The sequence below is a fragment of the Vicia villosa genome, linkage group LG4 (genome assembly GCF_029867415.1).
Source record: "Vicia villosa cultivar HV-30 ecotype Madison, WI linkage group LG4, Vvil1.0, whole genome shotgun sequence".
NCBI classification, from domain to species: domain Eukaryota; kingdom Viridiplantae; phylum Streptophyta; class Magnoliopsida; order Fabales; family Fabaceae; genus Vicia; species Vicia villosa.
This window is the reverse complement of record NC_081183.1, coordinates 10,398,210-10,416,904: the sequence shown is the minus strand read 5'-3', so window position 1 is coordinate 10,416,904 and position 18,695 is coordinate 10,398,210. Positions and strand designations below refer to the sequence as shown.

Below are 18,695 nucleotides of genomic sequence, written 5' to 3'. Positions count from 1 at the left end.
GGCTGCATTTGTGGTAAAACATACCTGTTTGATATTATGTTATGAAGGCTGCATATGTTTTAAGCTAATACAGGTTCTGTAGCGAATGTCATGACCGATGTCATGACATCCTTGTGTGATAGCAAGAGCTGTTATAATTTATTAATTGTGTTTCCTGATTTCTCAATTAACAGTTTAAGAAACCTTTTATTCTGTGTTGAATATTTTGTCTAGAAGATCTTGCTGACAGCACATTCTGTAACAACCAGATGGCGTGTAAATTAGGTTAACTTGGTTAACCCTAATTTGTTTCTAAAAAAGCCCAAGGCCCAAGAGCTGCATATAAAAAGTTTGCAATCCTAATTTGGAACACAGAGAGAGCAGATTGTTTATTGTGAGGAACCATAGTTCTGTAGCTGTCTCTTGTACTCCAAGAAATTATCTTTGATGATTGCATTGGAATAGGTTGTTTATGTTAATTGTCACTCTAAGCTTTTAAGCACGAGTGTGTGTCTCTTGATTAAAGCTTTTAAGCAGGTCAAGGTGTGTTTTTGAAGAGTGTCTTCTCTATGATTTTATATAATGTTTATTTGAAATCACTATTGTGATTGAGGGAAAGTGAGTGGAGATACTCAGGTCTAGGAATAGGTTGGAATTGTATTGGGTAGGTTTTAAGTGAGGAGTTGTAAACGGGGGAGTTTAACTCCGAATTAATTCTGCTTATATTGGATTCCCTCCCTGGCTTGATAGCCCCTAGAGTAGGTTGTTTGAACCGAACTGGGTAAACAATTATGTGCGTTCTTTATTGTTTTTATGTTGTTCTATTTTAATTATCTGTGCTATGTAATTGTGGATGTCAAAACATCCAACAAGACATCGAGCGTGTGTTACTAGAATTTTCAAAAGTTAAAGGGCGGGTGCCCCATGCCTTTTACCCAGATGAAAATTTTATGACGGGGGCCCCTTAATCATGGGACGGGCGCCCCACATATGGGGTGAGGGCCACACCTCTCATTCTTGTTAATTTTCTGGAATTAGCATACTGATTAATTCTTTTAGGCACTATGCATAATACTTGTTTATACAAAAGAAAATTAATAATACTAACAAGTATAATTGAAGCATTTAACTAGTTTAAATTTGTGAGCATCAACTTAAATCAGTACAATAGATGAATTGGTAGAACATGCTGCAAGTAATTGACACAGTAGTGGAAGCTTGAATTAACAGAATGAAATATAATAGAGTTGGATTTTTGGCAGAAAATAGTGAGTTAGTAACAGGCAGCCAAAATGACAGGAAATTTTAGTTAATAACAGGTGGGAGTATATTTGACAGTATAGGTGTTAGTAACAAAAAATACCATAAGTCATTTTAACAGCAAGAAAAAATAATAGCAGTTAATATATTTTAGGAGGGACCGTTTCGGGGATATACCGTTAACTGTAACACCCCGATATCCGCTGCACGCATCAACCGTGTCGGCCAGCCGAGCATGTCACCAGCTTAATCATGTAACACCCCGATATCCGTTGCACGCATCAACTGTGTCGGCCAACCGAGCATGTCACCGGCTTAATCAATAATCCCCCTAGGTCCGCTTATCAGCTATCCAGGAAATATTGTTTTTGCCTCCCGCGGGAATCGAACCACGTACCTAGGGGTTAAGTACGTATTCATAGCAATTCATGCTACCAATTGAGCTACACAGTTGGATTTGCGTGGCCAAACCGTGGCATCAGCGTTACGCCACAGTTATTTTGCATATAGCCTCGGTTTCCTGGGCGTGGCAGGAGACTTTTTTTCTTGTAGTGACATTTTGATTGAATTAGGGTGAACAGTAAAATTGTTTCTGTAAGATTCTCTTAGGATTGTGTTCTTGAAATTGAGTACATAATTTACTTAACCTTCATTCGAGGAAAAAATACTTCTTTTGATAATACTATATAACTTTAACAATTTACTAGTCGTTTCTAAGCATCTTTAAGATTTGAATTAGGTTTTACTGACACAGAATCACGCAAGTAAAACTAGTTTGGATTTACAAAACAAATTAATTAAAGATAAAACCCTAACAAAACACTTGAGTATTTAAAAGGAGAGTTTAAACTCTTAAGATACACTATTTAATCTAGGGTTAATAGGCATTTACACCCCTGTAATGTTAGCGAATTTTGCTTTTCCCCCCTCCGTTGCCAAAGGCAGGTTTTAGCAACGATTTTTTTGAAAAAACCGTTGCGAAAACCTGCCTTTGGCAACGGAGGGGGGAAAAGCAAAATTCGCTAACATTACGGGGGTGTAAATGCCTATTAACCCTTTAATCTATAGTCAATATATAATAGAGTATACAAGTAGAGCAATGCTATGCATACACTAAAAGTGTACACCTTATCTTACACCATATAAAATACAATGAATATATGTATCTATTTACATTGAAAAAGATGGAAAAAATAATTATTTAACATAATAAAAAAAAACCAAACCGTATAATATACGGTGTAATTGTAAGATTCTAGTGTACCAATATCAATTCTCATACAAGTAACATTGTTACATAAAAGAGAGAACAAATAAAGTTTTCCAAATAAAATTGGCCCATCACTAACCTAGTTCAATAGATAGTCAATGATAGATTCAAGTAATATAAAATTGGTTCTAACCATACATCATACTTATATAGGTAATTAAAAAAGGTTTGAAAATAAAAACCCATGATATATTTTTAACCTTATGTATATATGCTATGAAGATATTGCATAGTTGTCTACAATGCTAGCATGTCCACAAAATAGGGAACACTGTAAATATCCCCTCCAACCATACCCTTTGATGTCATTTCATTCACTCATTCATTATATAGTTCTCTCATAAACACATAAAACACAAACACATAGAGAAAATAAATAAACAAATAAATAAATCCAAAAAAAAAACAATGGAAGGAGGAGGAATGTTATCATCATCATCATCATCACCACATTCTCAAAACTATATCTACAGAGAGTGTTTAAGAAACCATGCAGCCAGCCTCGGCAGCTACGCTACCGACGGCTGCGGCGAATTCACCGTGGACGACACTTCAGTATCAGCAGTCAACAGCCTCCAATGTGCAGCCTGTGGCTGCCACCGGAACTTCCATCGCAAGATAACTGCGACGATGGTGAGAGATAATGTGAACGCCATCGTCGCAATGTCAGATCAGGTGATGGAATATTCCGGTGGTGGTGGTGGAGGAGATGGGAGGAGGAAGAGGTATAGGTCGAAGTTTACGGCGGATCAGAAGGAGAAGATGCTGGGGTTTGCGGAGAAGCTGGGGTGGAAGTTGCAGAGGAAGGAACTTGATGAGGAAATTGAAAGGTTTTGTGAAAGTGTTGGGGTGAGTAGACAGGTTTTTAAGGTTTGGATGCATAATCATAAGAATTCTTGTTTCTCTAATTCTTCTGATCCTTCTGCTGGTAATGCTAATTCTTCTCTTACTCAGTAGTTGTGTGTGAAGGAATTTCAGAAAATTAATGTAGTATTTTTCATCTTTTAATTATTGCTTTATTTTGTTTTTTTTTCTTTTAATGTTTTTTTTTATTATTATGACTTGTGTGTAATAATTTTTTGTGGTTTATCTTTGTTTGTTTCAGAATTATTTAATTTGTTTTTTTAGATGCATGTTTGATCTATTGCGGAGGAAATGTTATGATAATTATATGGCTAGTTCAAGATCAAATTATCTATAAGAAAATGTTTAGTCATAGATAATTCTACACTTAAAAAACTGTAATCTTTTAAATCTAGTAAGTTATGTGTTGCATATATTCGGATTACATCTTAAAAGTTGTAACTTTGTATTTGTTTGACAAGATCAGTTTCATTTTTGATAGATCTTGGAATCTTTTCCAAAACAGTTCCTCACATTGAACATTTTTTGAATTTGATGCGTGGATATGAAAGGTAAATAGCTCATGATCTGATCCGATCCGATCGGTAAGTTGGATATCATATTAGAGTAGGTGCGGATTGAGTTTAATTCATCTTTAGAAAGCTCGTTTAGTAAAAGTTGAGTTAATCTCAACCTCAATTTTTGAGATGGTATAAAAACTTCGTTTTAGATTCACTGGGTTATTTGCTATCATGTTTCTCCTATCGGATCATTTACATTTACGCATCAAACTCAATAGTATTAGATATGAAGAGTGTGTTAAGGGTCTCACACCAAATAATATATTAGACGTATGCTATAGTTAGAGTAATTTTTATCTTATAAATCGGTTTTATGAGAATGACTTAAGTTAAACTCTAATTCTAACACGGTATCAAAGTGTATCGATCGTACATGGGGCTGTCTATTATTAATATCCACACATCAAGTTGTTTTCAGCGTGAGAGTATATTAAAATAATCATAAAATTTCACATTAATTAGAGATAGAACTTGAGGATATTAGAATAGATAAAAAAAAATTGCAACTTTGTATTTGTTTGACAAAATCAGTTTCGTTTTCAATAGATCTAATTGCAATTAACTCTTTCACACTACATTTGGAACATGATATAGAAGGAGAAAAGTTCCACAAAAAAGAAATCATGCATTGTATGTTTTGGGGGAAAAAAGTAGTTCATGTAAATATTATTATTTCTTAGTTTTTGTTAACTTCTCTCAATTTCTTTCTTTGATATTAGACTTTCATTATTTTAAGTGGACACTCGTCATCGTCATCAAATGTTTTTGTTAAGAGGATAGCCAACAAGTCTGTGATAGTAATAGTACCAGCACCAAAAAAACAAGCAAAATTAAAAGCAAAAGTATCATTATGATTAAGAATCACTCCTCACAAAACCAACGTTGTTTCATGATTAAGTTTGCAATGACATATCAAAATTAAAGTAAAAATTGCTTTTTACCTCTTTCTATACCATTTTTAGAAAAAAATACCTTAATCATAAGCATTCATATTTTTTATGGGGTGACTAAATTTCACCTAAATGATATGAGTTACTATTTTTTAGTACTTATTTTATGCATAGTTAATGAAATGTTACCATTAATTTGAAGGGTATATTAAACCCAATGATTGGATTGGATTTCTCTCATTCTTATCGCACATTAATTATGTGACCCCGTAGGGTTTAAATGTGTCGACTGGACCACTGTTTCATGTACTATATGGATTCAAATTTGCCTTCATTATACGCAAATCCAAAAAGAATTCAGAGGAACATTATTCATGTCTCTTCCTCCACAAAGAAAGATAATTAGAATTACAATGACACTCATAAGTAACCCAACCACAAGATCTAGAAACTAAACAAAAATCAAATAAAAGAAAAAAATAATAATTTAAACTCAATTATGAAAATGAAACATTGGTGCGCATGAAATTGAAACATTGGATGGTGCCTTTGTGACAAGACCACAGTTTTGGCAAAACTACCTGGCATGTTGCTAATATTGAGGTGTTGCTCTTGTTATTAAGGACAAAGGAAAAGACAGCACATGCATTCGCAATTTGTAACCCAACCACAAGATGTTGAGAGGGTATAGACCACCTTTTGTTGTATAAGCAACTTGTGGTACTGTTCCACTCATCTATTTCTAATGGATTTTTCCAAAAACAGGGTATCTTTACTGTTTTTTAGCGATGTGTCTATAACTTTTACTTTTCCTAATGCATGTTTTTCACCAAAGTTTTTTTTATATGATCAAACTTTTGATTCTCTATTATTAAAAATAAATAAAGTTTTATTAGGTAGTTGCAATTTACAACCAATGTAACCATTTCTAAGATCTAAATATATTTAGGGTGTGCGTTTGATTTGTAAATTATGAAGTATTGTACAGAACAGTATTAGACAGTACAGAACAGTACAAGACAATTTTTTATATTGTACTGTGTTTGATGGTTATTGGACTGGACAATTATTTTCTGGATTTTGCTTGATATGTCCATGCACCAGACAAAATAATATAATTTTTAATATAATATTATTTATTGATATATAAAATATAATATTTATGAATCAAAATATTAAATAATAAGAAGGAAAAAAGATGAAGAAATAATTTTTTTACTCTACTTTGTTTAATATATTTATGCAGCAGACAAAATAATATAATTTCTTATATAATATTTTTTTTATTAATATTTTTGAATCAAAATATTAAATAATGAGAAGAGAAGAAAAATAATAAATTGAGATTTTTTTCTCTACTTTATTTGATATGTTAATGAACCGAATAAAAATAGTATAATTTTTATTATAACATTTTTTTGATATATAACATACTAATATTATATTTATGAATTAAAATATTAAATAATAAGAAAGAGAGTAAAAATTAATTTTTTGATATTTTGTTAATAATTAGTGCTTGGGACAAAAAGTTGTCCCATGGTTTAGTGAGGGGCAAGAAATTATGATTTTGTCCAATACCTTGCCATATTTTTTGTCCAGTACTATGATTAGTTTCTGCATTAAACAGAGTACAAAAAAAGTTGTCTTGTCCTGTACCTCGTTTTTTAGCAAATCAAACGCACCCTTAAAGTCCTACCTACTCATTCAGAACGGTGGTAAAATGCTTTCGGTTTTAAGAGAAAAAAATTATTTTAAAATGAATGTCATTAATATTTTTAATCTTTCAATTATGTTTTTAATTATTATTAGTATATACACTTATTTTTAACAATTTTATTATATTTCTTAATTTAAGTGACAAAGACTAATCATTAATTAATGTAACTTATCTACTACAAAAATATCAGAGAATGATTACTATTCTACGTCATAAAACACTACAAAAATATCACTTGGGGAATGATTTCTATTCTGCGTCATAAAACAAAAATGTACTTATTAAAAATTATAAATTTAGAAAATTGTTAATGAAGATTGACACAAGCGGTTAAGGATTTGGAATTCACCTTCTTTTGTGACTCAGAATTCATAATCTACCTTCTTTTGTGACTCAGAATTCATATCCCGTCAAAGCCACTCAAGTGCTTTAGCAGGCAATCTTCTCATTGTAGAGTAGATGCAACTGAAACTGCTTATAGTTTAAATTTGTGCAGTAATCCTCTAAACTGAACCTTTCTCATTCTTAAACTTTATTTCATTTCATTCTATAACATTCTATTCGTTCCATCTTATACATATATACTGTATACACTTGGATGCCCAAAAAAAATGGGTCAAATATAGGAATACAGTTAGACCTGATGAAAATCATAAAACCAACCATGAGAAATACAATCATGAGATCGCATTGAGAAGAATCACATTGTCAATTGTAGTCATTGAATCATCAAATTTACATCCAATCGGCTTTAAAGTTGGGTGAATACAAGAGTGATTGGCAATCGCTCTCGCTGCGTTATGCAGAAGAGACATAAGCGGAGAGCTCAATTTACAAAACCTCAATGGTACGAAATCTCAATGGTACAAAATCAAGAACAAAACTCGGCTTAATCCGCACAAACGGGAGATTGCACTAACAGCTATGTAGGTTTATTTTCTCTTGTATTTTTCCTTGAAGACTAAATACTCTTGTATTCATTCTTGACAGCTAAGGCTGCAGCTCTGTACCATGAAGCTGTGGCATAAGCACCCGGATCAGGGACTGATGACTGAGTCTCTTGAGGCACGTAAAGTGTACGCCCAGCCTGCATAAGCTTCCTTATCAGATCCACTAATAATGTCTTATGAAATAACTTGCATTTCTCATATAATATCATTATTTGTTATTTAGGGTTGTTTTGAAACTGTTTTGGTAAATGGTTATTAACAACGATCTTCTGAGTGGATCCAGAAGCTATCATACACAAACACAAAAACTTGACGAATAGTCTAAAATATAGGCCATTAGAATCAAAGCATATCACATTAACCACTAAACCAGGCTCACTTAAGCACAATTGACAAGCTTTATGAGTTACAAATGGTATAACGTAAAAGCAACTGCACAGGAAAAGCTTCACAGATCCAGAGAAAAAAAAAGACCGACAAACTTGACGGCATGGTCCAAGCATTTGAATGCTAGGATTTACCGAGGAGATCCAAGCATTGCTTATTGAAAACCCAACTCAATTAAACTTCCCTTACTCCCCATTTTTCTGGAAAACAAAAAAGAGCATAAAAGATATGACCCAATGTAGGATCCAAAATTTATAATCTTGAACCATAACCGAACACACAAGAAACAATTCCAATATCTAAAATTGATTGCTTTGTAAATCTTTCTTCTATGAGAATCAGATAAGTGTTTGAAATATGGTCAAATCCTACATACTAATTTTAGGATATCTTATTTTGGTTCTCTATAAATGCAAATGAGAATTACATTATCAGAGGATCATGTTAAACTTTATTCATTGATAGTGTGAAAAATTAAATAGTGGATTATATTCAAACCCTGATTTATAAGGAGGAATCTACACTAAAAAAGTTCCATCTCTTAACAAAGAAACAATAATAAATGTCACCTTTGCTCGCATTTTCTTGGTAGACTCGGCTCCATCAAGTGCAGCCTGAGATGAGGTGAAAAAAGCAGTGGCAGGATCATCACCAGAATTTAGTCTCTGTAAAACCAAGGCATAGTAAGTAACACTAAATTACTTCAAAGGACTAACAAAGCAAATGAACAGCTATTGTCAGCACCTCTTCAAGTGATGACAATGCTGGGATAAGGGCATCTAGCAATGTTCTGTAACCAACTTTAGCTCCCCCGTATTTACTAACAGCCTCAATGGCTGCCGCAAGTGCTTTAGCCCCTGAATCAAAAGACTCATAAGGGATGGAGAAGCCAACCAAATTGAGATAAAACAAAGGAAAAATAAATGTAAAACACTGATTGGATGCTGCTGGATTTGGATAATATTTTACAGTGTTTTGATGTGATAACAGAGTGGGAGCTTGTTTTCAGCTGTGCACATGCCGCCTTACATAAAATTGAATATCTGGAAGAAAACAAACTAGTAAGAAATTAAATATAATCAGACAGCATAAATAATTTAACTTAAAACAAGGAGAAGGAATGATACATGATCCCACTTGTTCCTCCCATTGATTTTCCAATTGTTGATCCAATTTCACCAACAGTTTCTGCAGCATCATTCAGAGGGTAACTGTAAAAACAACAGTTCAAATAATAAGGTTATTGCAGCAACCCCCTTGCAGTTTCTCATGGGTACCAAGTGTTATTTATAAAGCAAAAATAAAAAATAAAAAAAGGTACTTATACAGTTAGACTAATATATCCCATAATCTAATACAAGAGCTAATAACTGGTCATGGTTCAACTTGACATATTAGCACCAATCGTTCATGATTATATTGAAGCGAGTAACCAAAGAATATATCTAAAGGCTAAGCAGCATATAGAACAGACTTACTTTTTTATGTCCCCAAGAACTGCCGTTGCACCTTTGTACATCTATATAGAAGATAAACCAGTTACAAGAAACGTGAATGATACATCAACAGTTACATTAAGCTATATAATAAATAAGTAAACAATTTTGAAGAGAGGACTAACAGTTGATCCACAGTCACCATCACCAACTTTAGAGTCCCATTCATTTAGAGTGTCTTTGAGTTGTATAAGTGCAGTTGCAGCAGCTACAATGACTTGCTCAAGAAGTTGTCCTTGCTCAGTTAATTTCAGAGGTTGACTCTGTGGCTAACAAGAAGCAAATATGGAACCATATTTCACAAATTATATTAGTATATAAGAGACGGGTAGGGAGGCTTCTGACCAAATAGAAAATCCCTCTAGAAGTGGCCTTCTAGAGAACATAAATTGGTAGGAGGGAAAAGACAATAAATGGTTGAAGTTGAACTATTGCATTAAATATCATGAAAAGTTCATGAAATTTGCTGCAAACACTATTTTCTGTTAACCATGTGAAACCTCAAGGTAAATGGAAACAAGATTTGTTGGAGATAATGAATATATTAAACACAAATGAAATATGATTATCATATTAATTCATCCCATGTCTGCACCAGAAATGTCCTATTATGTAAATGCCAAATTAATTCTGATAGTAAACACACAGGGTTATTTCAAGGTATGTGGCGAATTAAGATGATAATCATATTTCATTTGTGTTTAATATATTCATTATCTCCAACAAATCTTGTTTCCAGTTAATTCTGACAGTAAACACACAGGGTTATTTCAAGGTATGTGTAAACTTCTAGTAAAATAAATTATTAAACCGGCAAAGATGTCAAATTGCAGCCAACAGAAAGCTAACAAAGCTTAGTCCCAAACATAAAAAAATATCAAGTGCCAGTCAGCAGATATGAGCAACTAAAACAGAAAAACCACTGGATAACCCTGTCTGATGATACCCACAAAATTTGATTAAGAATCCATATGAACTTCTTCATAGGATTGTTGTTATAAAACATGATTTTTCCTTGACCATATTCTTATGTTACAACGGTTTCACGTCATAGAAAGAAATAACACAATTTCCACGGATATACCTCAACAATCTTTGCTGACCGAGATCGTGGAATTGGAACAGGAATCTTTGCAGGAAGACGATTACCTTGAAAGAAAGAACAATTTCTAAAGCTCAATGTTGAGTAATTATTTAGCTATGATTAACATCACAGTTGAATGTATATTGTAAAGAGGTACAAAGCCATGTTGTTAAGAGCAATGCAGATTACTAAAACAAGAGATAGTAAAATCTCAATATATTAAAATTGATTGATGACACCAATTACAATAAATTACTGACCACTAACTCCAACAGGCCAATAAGGAGCTTTCGTCTCAGCATCCAATCGTTGAAGAATAGACCGGTCAGCCCTCATGATAGAAATTGATAAACCTGAAGGAAAATGACATGATAATTTGAACTGCCAAATGAAACTCGCGAAAAAGTTGACTGCCATGACATTATCTATAGCAGCAAACCTTCCATATCAAGAGAAGTCATGAATGACCCTGTATAAACTCTATCAACAGCCAATCCATGCTCAACCATCAATTGAGGAACTGCTTTTCCTGCTGCAATCATTAGTTCCATTAAGGGGGTGCCACCTAACCTGCATTTGAAGAATCTTTTAGATAAATAAATCATCTTTTTAAAGGGAACTTTTATATGCTCAAAATCAACCCCACACATCAATAAAATAAAAGAAAGCATTTTTCAATCTTATATTTGAATTTTCAAATAATGACAATTATGGAGTTTTGGAAAATCACTTTTTAGAATTAACATGTATGCTCATTTTTTTAAATCGAAAAAATGAATTTACAGCACATTAGAGAAGTTTAAACAAGGGAGATAGAAAAAACCTTCAAGAATCCAACAGTTATCTAAAAAAGAGTCGATAAATTTTCAATAATACAAAATACTCAAACCGCACAATTTTTCTAATGCAACTTCTTGTTGCAGACAAGATTGAAGTTATCTTTAACCAATAATCTGTAATGAGAAATCTATCCAACCCACTGCACTAGGAGACATGGAAGTTTTAATGAAATGGTGTTTGTGCCCCAATAATTATACACATATTTTATATGTAAAAAGCTTTAAAAATAACTTTTCTCGAGTATAGATTAAACTTAGAAACCTACCCATTGACCATGAGTACCACTCTTTCACCCCGAGATATTGGAAGATAGTTTGTTTCCTGCAAATATTTGTATAAGAAAAAGATTGCAACTCATTAGTGTGATAATTGCACTGCATTCGGGAATACAGACACAGTCAGAGAGATTCAATTAAAGTGAGATACTGTTTGATGAATAAATGCAATTTTTGGGTCAAACTATGCACATACCCAACCTCCTTTTTTAAGATATAGAATCTCTATGCCACTAAGAGAATGGGTTATACCATGGGTTTTCCATGTCAAATATTAAGTTGTGGAGGGCTTTATCAAATTTTCGACGACAAATAGAGAGAAAAGGTAAAAAGAGCAAAAATGAATCTTATAGTACACCAAAACTCTAGTCTCTTTAAATATTAAAAAATAAAATCCTAATGCAGTAAACACAAACTATTCATGAATATTGGGCATACCTTGGACAATATTTGATTCAGAAGCTCAGAAACCACTGCCTCCACAGGCTGTATATCAGTCACGTGTGCCCCAGGTTCCCCGTGCTGTAAGGAGGTAACATTTGTTATCATCATAAAATGAAATTTGGATGAGAAAAAAGGCAGTGAAGACAAACCTCAATCACTTAAAACATAAACATGGTTAAATTACTCTATAGATCCTTGAAGTCTGTTAAATTTGTATTTAAGTCCTAAAATTTAAATGCTTTTAATGGAATCCTTACAGTTTTAAAATTTTTAAATAAGTTAATAAATCATTAACTTTTGTTGAATTATATGGACCTATTCATAGTTTATAATAAAATATAATAATCAACTGAAAAATAGCATTGCTGAGTTTGTTTATGTACGGCTTTCAAGCTTTCAATAAATTTGTATAATAATTTCATAAAAACCAATGAGTTAGTGGTTAGGTATATATAAAGATTTAGAAGTATAAGGACTCCGTTAAAAACTTTTAAATCTTACACGACATAAATAAAAATTCAATGAAACTACAAGTACTTATATTTATCAAATAACTCCTGCAAAATATATTCATAGAATAATGTATTAAGAAAGGGAAGTACTAAAGGCAATGAATAGGATGGATATCGACAGCCGTGGCATGTTAACTGAAAACCACAAGAAAAATAACAGAAAGAACTTATTTCAGATTACAAAACTAATTGCATATCTGAAATTGCTTATTTATGAGTAAAAAAAAAATAATTTGACTGCTTTCAGAGGGAACATTTTTTAAAAGGACGGGTCAGGCCTTAATTTTTGCATTACCGGAAAAGCTTTAGAATTTTATAGTTTATATTTTTAATGTTGAGGTGTCAAAATACAGAAACTTACAATTCCAAGACCCACTTCCATTTTTGTTGGCCCAAAACGATCTGTAAAAATCCTACCAGGGAGTGTGCACGCTTTTAAAGCAACGCCCATTGTTCCCACATTTTCAGATGCATATCTTGCTTCCGCAGCAACATCAGCAAGAGAAAGACCAGCATCTGCCGCAGCTCCTGCAACCTGCCTCACCCAAAACAAAAGTATATTAGACATGTATAACAACTTGGCATTATTGTAAAATATGTTGACAGAGATAGTTAAAATTCTAATTTCAAGAAAGTCTCCGATATTATAACATGAAAAGGAGTAGTTTAAAGTGCATTTAAATACAGAAGGACCAAATAAAATGCGAACGAACGAATATGGCTTTGTAGATGAACCTTATGAACCAGAATAGTCCCTGCCAATCCTCTTCTTCCGGCCATCTCTAGAGGTGGAGGTATAGAACAATCATCCTCAACAATCACACTCTGCACAGTGAAAAAATCTTATAACACTTATAAACTAATCATTTTAATTAAGAGAACATTTGCCAACTAAACATACCTCTACTTTATAACCTTCAGATTTTGCTTGCTCAGCGGCCAAACCAAAGTTCAAACGATCCCCAGTATAGTTCTATTAATACCCAAAATTGAACACTATAAATCCAGAAAAAATAAGCAAAATCCTCGTAGCTCTTCATAAACTGGTCTAGCTTGCACAAAACATACTCAATATAATCACAGTTCAAAGCTGATACAATATCAATTTTGTTATATGGGATACATCTTGCCAAATACTATTTTATTAATTAAAAAAACTAATTTTTTTCACCACTTATTGTCTTCTCATATGGCAGACAACAATTTCAAGTGATAGGACACCTAACAATAAAAATGTAAGCAACACATTCTATGACACACACTCTCTTCTATTGGTTGAAATTAGCATAGGTCATACCAAATTTGACGCACACTCTCTTCTATTGGTTGAAATTCATATAGGTCATACCAAATTTGGGATCGATATAACTTTAAGGAACTCATTTCAATTTCAACCAATAGGATGGAGTGTGATGAAAAATGTGTATTAGATAGTGTCATGCTAGCACTCCTCAACTAACAAAAAATTCTAGCAAAGTGCTAATGTGAATTGTACTTGGGAAAGCAAAGTGCTAATGCATTACACAAGGAAAATGAATTATACCTTTATAATAAGAAGACATCCCATTGGACCAGTTACAGTTCGTATCCCCTAAATTTGAATAATAACAGGTGCATTAGAATCATTAATGAGTTTGGTTTGTTCTATAATAACTAGAAGTACAATATTCATATCTTTTCCAATAATAAGAAGCATACTGCAAGAATAGCATCAACAGTTGGACTAGCAAAGACATCGCCACATATGGCTGCAGTCAGCATTCCTTCCCCCACAAATCCAGCATGAGCAGGCTCATGGCCACTTCCACCGCCTGCAGCAAGAAATGCAGAATTACCACTCTCTTATAGAAACCCAAGTGGTTTTAGAGCAAATAAAGATGTGAAATCACACTAAGGTATGTTTTACATGGTTAATTATCATATTCCACTCCCACGATATTAGATGGGGATCCTTACAATACAACTCCTAAGAAAGAATAGAAAAGCAATATGACAATATCAATGATCATTCACCTGATATAACTGCAACTTTATCATATGGTGGACCAGGATAAACATCTGCACGAAATACAACCTTCACCTACATTCAAGGAGAATAAAAAATTTAAAATTGAAGTCTTCAGGAACACTCATACATTCATAATCACATTTATTATATATATGCACTCATACACTAGGATAGCCATCCAAATACTGCAGTGAAGGATATGTCTCCATAAGACCATCAATGAATTCAGTCTCAACATCTGCAATCAGATTAAAGAAAAGAAAAATTATTCAACTTCCAATAAGATAACCATTCCTTCATTTTTATCATTCTTTGCATTTGGTCTAATTAGTATTACATTACAAAAGCAGTTAATAAAAAACTAACAGTCTTTACATCTGTACTAGCAAGGAAATAGAGAATCAATCCGTAATACAGTGTTTTGAATCAGAATATTAAGGACGCAAATTAGTCATTTTTGTAAATCAAAGCTCAGCATGGTTTAGTCAAAGAGGATAGTCAGAGATTTTCATGTGTAAATATATATAGCAAAAAACAGAGATGACATGAACATGAACTGAAGCAATGACAAAGCACAAACTGAACAACTATGATGCAAAATATTCAGAGCACACCAAATTTTGACTAACAGTTAAAGTAGACCCTAGGTTACAGACGAATTGCATTGAATAATATGAATACAAAATGTTTTCAGTGTGATTCAGCTAGAGAGTAATGCTAATTCAAACCAGATTAAAAAAATTAAAATAAACCAAAATATTGAAGTTGACAAAATGAAGAGAACCAAAACAGTTACATGACAAGAATCCGAACGGGACACTTGCAATTTCGCAACTGTAACCATCAAAGAAGACCAAGCTACAGATGAATTGCATCAAATAACACAACTACAAACAACGACGTGTGTCATTTAAAGCTAAATATGATTCAATGAAATACGATTGGTAAAACAATTGAAGATGAAGATATTAAAGTATAGCAAAAATTTAATTCAACAAAGTCCTCAGAGCACAATTCTGATCCGAACAATGAATGCAAAAATATTCAAAGCATGTCAATTTTCAACTGTAATCATCCCAGTAGTGTCAATTTACAGGTGAATTACATCAGGTAATACAAATACACACAGCGATTTACGTCATTTGAAGTTCAATTCAATGACATTCGAATGCTAAAACAATTCAAGTACAAAGAGAGCAAAGCAGAGCGAAAATTAAAGCTAACAAAATGAAGAAAAATCAAATCAGTTACAAAATTAGCACATCATTCTGAACCGAACGAATGCAAAAATGTCCAGAGCAAATCAATTTTCAATTGTAACAACCTAACAAAACCAGGTTGAAGGTGAATCACATAGAATAATACAAGAACAATAAACAAATCCCAATCATTTGAAGTTCAATTCAATGACATTCGAATGCTAAAATAATTCAAGTACAAAGAGACGAAAGCAGAGCAAAAATTAAAGTTACAAAATGAAGCAATATCAAATCATCTACAAAACTAGAAAACGGTTCTTAACTGAACGAATTCAAAAACGTCTAGTGCAAATCAATTTTCAATTGTAACCATATGAGAGGACCGGATTGCAGGTGAATCACATAGTATAATACAAGTGCAAAAAATGATTTCCAATGAGGAAATCATTTGAAGTTCAATACGATTCAATCCAATCCAATTCAAATGCTAAAACAAAAGTTCAAAAATATTTAAATAAAGCAAAAATCAAAGTCAACAAAATGAAAGAAAAAAAAAAACAAATCAATTACAAAACTAGAACACGATTCTGAGCTGAATGACTGCAAAAATGTTCAGAGCGTGGCAATTTTCAACTGTAACTGGGAAAGAATACCATATAAAAGATGAATGACATTGTATAATACAAGTACAGGCAACGATTACACTCTTTGGAGTTCAATACGATCAAATGCAATCTAAATACTATAACAATTCAAGTTCAATGATATTTAAATAAAGCAAAATTTTAAGTCAACAAAATAAAGAAAACCAAAATCAGTTACAAAACTAGAACACGATTCTGAACCTAAAAAATTGTTCAGAGCATTTCAATTTTCATCTATAACCATCAAAGAAGTGTCGATTAATACAAATACACGCAATGATTTCCATCATTTGAAGTTCAATACAACTCATCACGATCCAAATGCTAAAACAATTCAAATTCTAACATCATAAACTAAAGTCAACAACACATTCATAGCACGATTCTGAACCGAACGACTACAAAAACGCACGGAGCATTACAATTTTCACCAGCAACTATCAAAGAAAACCATATTACAAGCAAATCGCAACAAATACACAAATACAATCAACGATTTACCTCATTCCAAGCTCAACACTATTCCATGAGATAGAAACACTAAAACAACTCAAATCCGAACATAACAAAAATCAAAGTCAACAAAATATTCAAATCAATCAATTCTCAACTATAACCGTCAAAAGAACTATCAATTTAACAACGAATTTCATAATCTCATCACGGTGCCAAAATCGAACACAGAAAAAAATCAAGAAACTGCACCATTCGGATCGTTGATGAGTTTCTTCGCCGATGACATCGCGACGAGTGAGAGTGAGAGTGAGATTGGTGTTGTTGTTATCGTAGTTGAATTGAAAGAATGATGGAAAATGAAAACCCTAGAAACGGTTTTGCATGAAACAGTGATGAGAGAAAAGAGAGAGTGAAAGAGAGAAGAAGAGTTGTTGTTGATACTTCGTTGGTTTGGTGAAGGGGTGTGGCTATTTATATAAACACGGAGGAGAAGGAAAGCGAGGGAGAGTTGATAGTTTTTCTTCTTTCGGGAAGGGAAATAAATGAAATTAAAAATGTTTTTGCTTTATCCAAAACTTTAGTCTATTGATACTCACGCACTCACGCTCCTTCAATCAAAAATGTTTTTCTTGTTTTTAGCAATACATTAATTAAACTATACTATTGAGATTTAATTATGGTACTAATTCAAAGACTTTAGTTAATGATTTAATAAATGAAATTTTCTTCTTTTCTTTTTTTGGTAAAACTACTACTCCTACATTAGTTCTTTTATAAAGGTTATTTCCTTTTTCAATTTAGCATTCATGTATTTGTTTATCTTGTCTTTATTAATGACTCAAAAAAAAAATCTTATCTCTAATAAATATAGATATAAGTTATATTTCGTTAAAAAAAAATTACTTAAATAAATTTTAAATCCTTATTGCGGTTTACAAAAATGAAATCAAGATAATGTTTAAAATCTATATTTTTTTTCATTTTATAAAATATCATTTACTTAATGTGTTTTTTAGGGGAGACATTAATGATAGATTGATTTTTATTAAATAAAAATTTATGCCATCTTGCTCCATTTCAAATTTTCTTTTTAACTAAAACAAATTCAATCTATTTCAATAGACAATAAACAATTGTTACTCAATAGAAATAAGAATTAAATAAGAAGAATTACACCTACTATAAAAATTGACAATTTTAACTAACATATAGACAACCGAATCCATTTAGCGATTAAAGCTAATAAATTCTTAATACTTATTATATATCACATTAAATTCAAAATCATCACCATAATTTGCATGAATAACTTTCACCACCATTTGAAAATCACTCTAAAAAATAATATTTATTTGCATCTAAATGGCTCCTTGCAGAGCTTCTTTCAATGTCAATGATTCTGCTTCTATGACGGAATAAAGACCAACATCCCAAGTTATTTCCGTCACGATGAATCTTCCATTACAATTTCTATTACACCGCCTCTTTTTATTGTTCCACTATGATTATTAAATTCAGCATCAACATTACGCTTCACTCGCCCTATATAAGGTGGTTTTCAAATTAGAGGTCCATTTATTATTTTTGTGTCAAATTATTGGACCATTTTTTTAAAATATCATAACAACATTTATTATTCTTTCTATTGATCTACCTTTATTTGTCATATTTTAAGTCATCTAACTATTCAATTATTTATTATTAATAAGTTTAAATACTTTTCTCTCTTATCATTTACATGAGATTCACTTTAGTCTCTTAAGTTTTAAAAAGATTATTTTCTTAATTGATTTATAAAATGTGTAAAATTCAATACTTAATTTATAAAATGCATAAAATTAAAAAAGAACATTTAAT

The 18,695-nt window shown here is 32.2% G+C and overlaps 2 protein-coding genes across 2 annotated transcripts; one reads left to right on the top strand and one right to left on the bottom strand.

Annotated features, from left to right (window-relative positions):
- The first annotated feature begins 2,779 nt into the window (after positions 1-2,779).
- On the top strand, positions 2,780-3,542 carry LOC131598807 (zinc-finger homeodomain protein 6-like). The gene has a single exon (XM_058871369.1). It carries the CDS (start codon positions 2,918-2,920, stop codon positions 3,464-3,466), a length of 549 nt encoding a protein of 182 aa, XP_058727352.1. The 5' UTR covers positions 2,780-2,917; the 3' UTR covers positions 3,467-3,542.
- Positions 3,543-7,656: 4,114 nt separating this feature from the next.
- Positions 7,657-17,288, bottom strand: LOC131594471 (putative 3,4-dihydroxy-2-butanone kinase). The gene is made up of 20 exons (XM_058866614.1): positions 17,088-17,288; positions 14,704-14,777; positions 14,545-14,611; positions 14,230-14,342; positions 14,075-14,122; positions 13,433-13,504; positions 13,267-13,356; positions 12,893-13,066; positions 12,014-12,097; positions 11,566-11,621; positions 10,900-11,030; positions 10,721-10,813; positions 10,461-10,525; positions 9,502-9,645; positions 9,359-9,399; positions 9,008-9,091; positions 8,850-8,923; positions 8,625-8,737; positions 8,450-8,545; positions 7,657-8,080 (listed from the first exon to the last, which is right to left on the bottom strand). Exons 1-20 carry the CDS (start codon positions 17,122-17,124, stop codon positions 8,066-8,068), a joined length of 1,671 nt encoding a protein of 556 aa, XP_058722597.1. The 5' UTR covers positions 17,125-17,288; the 3' UTR covers positions 7,657-8,065.
- Positions 17,289-18,695: the final 1,407 nt, after the last annotated feature.

What these genes read in the sequence shown, in the direction of transcription:
- LOC131594471 (XM_058866614.1), bottom strand. Translation starts at nt 17,124, where the DNA reads ATGTCATCGGCGAAGAAACTCATCAACGATCCGAATG. An exon ending in ATTTGGATGGCTATCCTAGT is followed by an intron (nt 14,612 to 14,703) that starts GTATGAGTGCAT and finishes CCTTGAATGTAG; the next exon opens with GTGAAGGTTGTATTTCGTGC. An exon ending in GACTTCTCTTGATATGGAAG is followed by an intron (nt 10,814 to 10,899) that starts GTTTGCTGCTAT and finishes ATTTTCCTTCAG; the next exon opens with GTTTATCAATTTCTATCATG.
- LOC131598807 (XM_058871369.1), top strand. Translation starts at nt 2,918, where the DNA reads ATGGAAGGAGGAGGAATGTTATCATCATCATCATCATCACCACATTCT.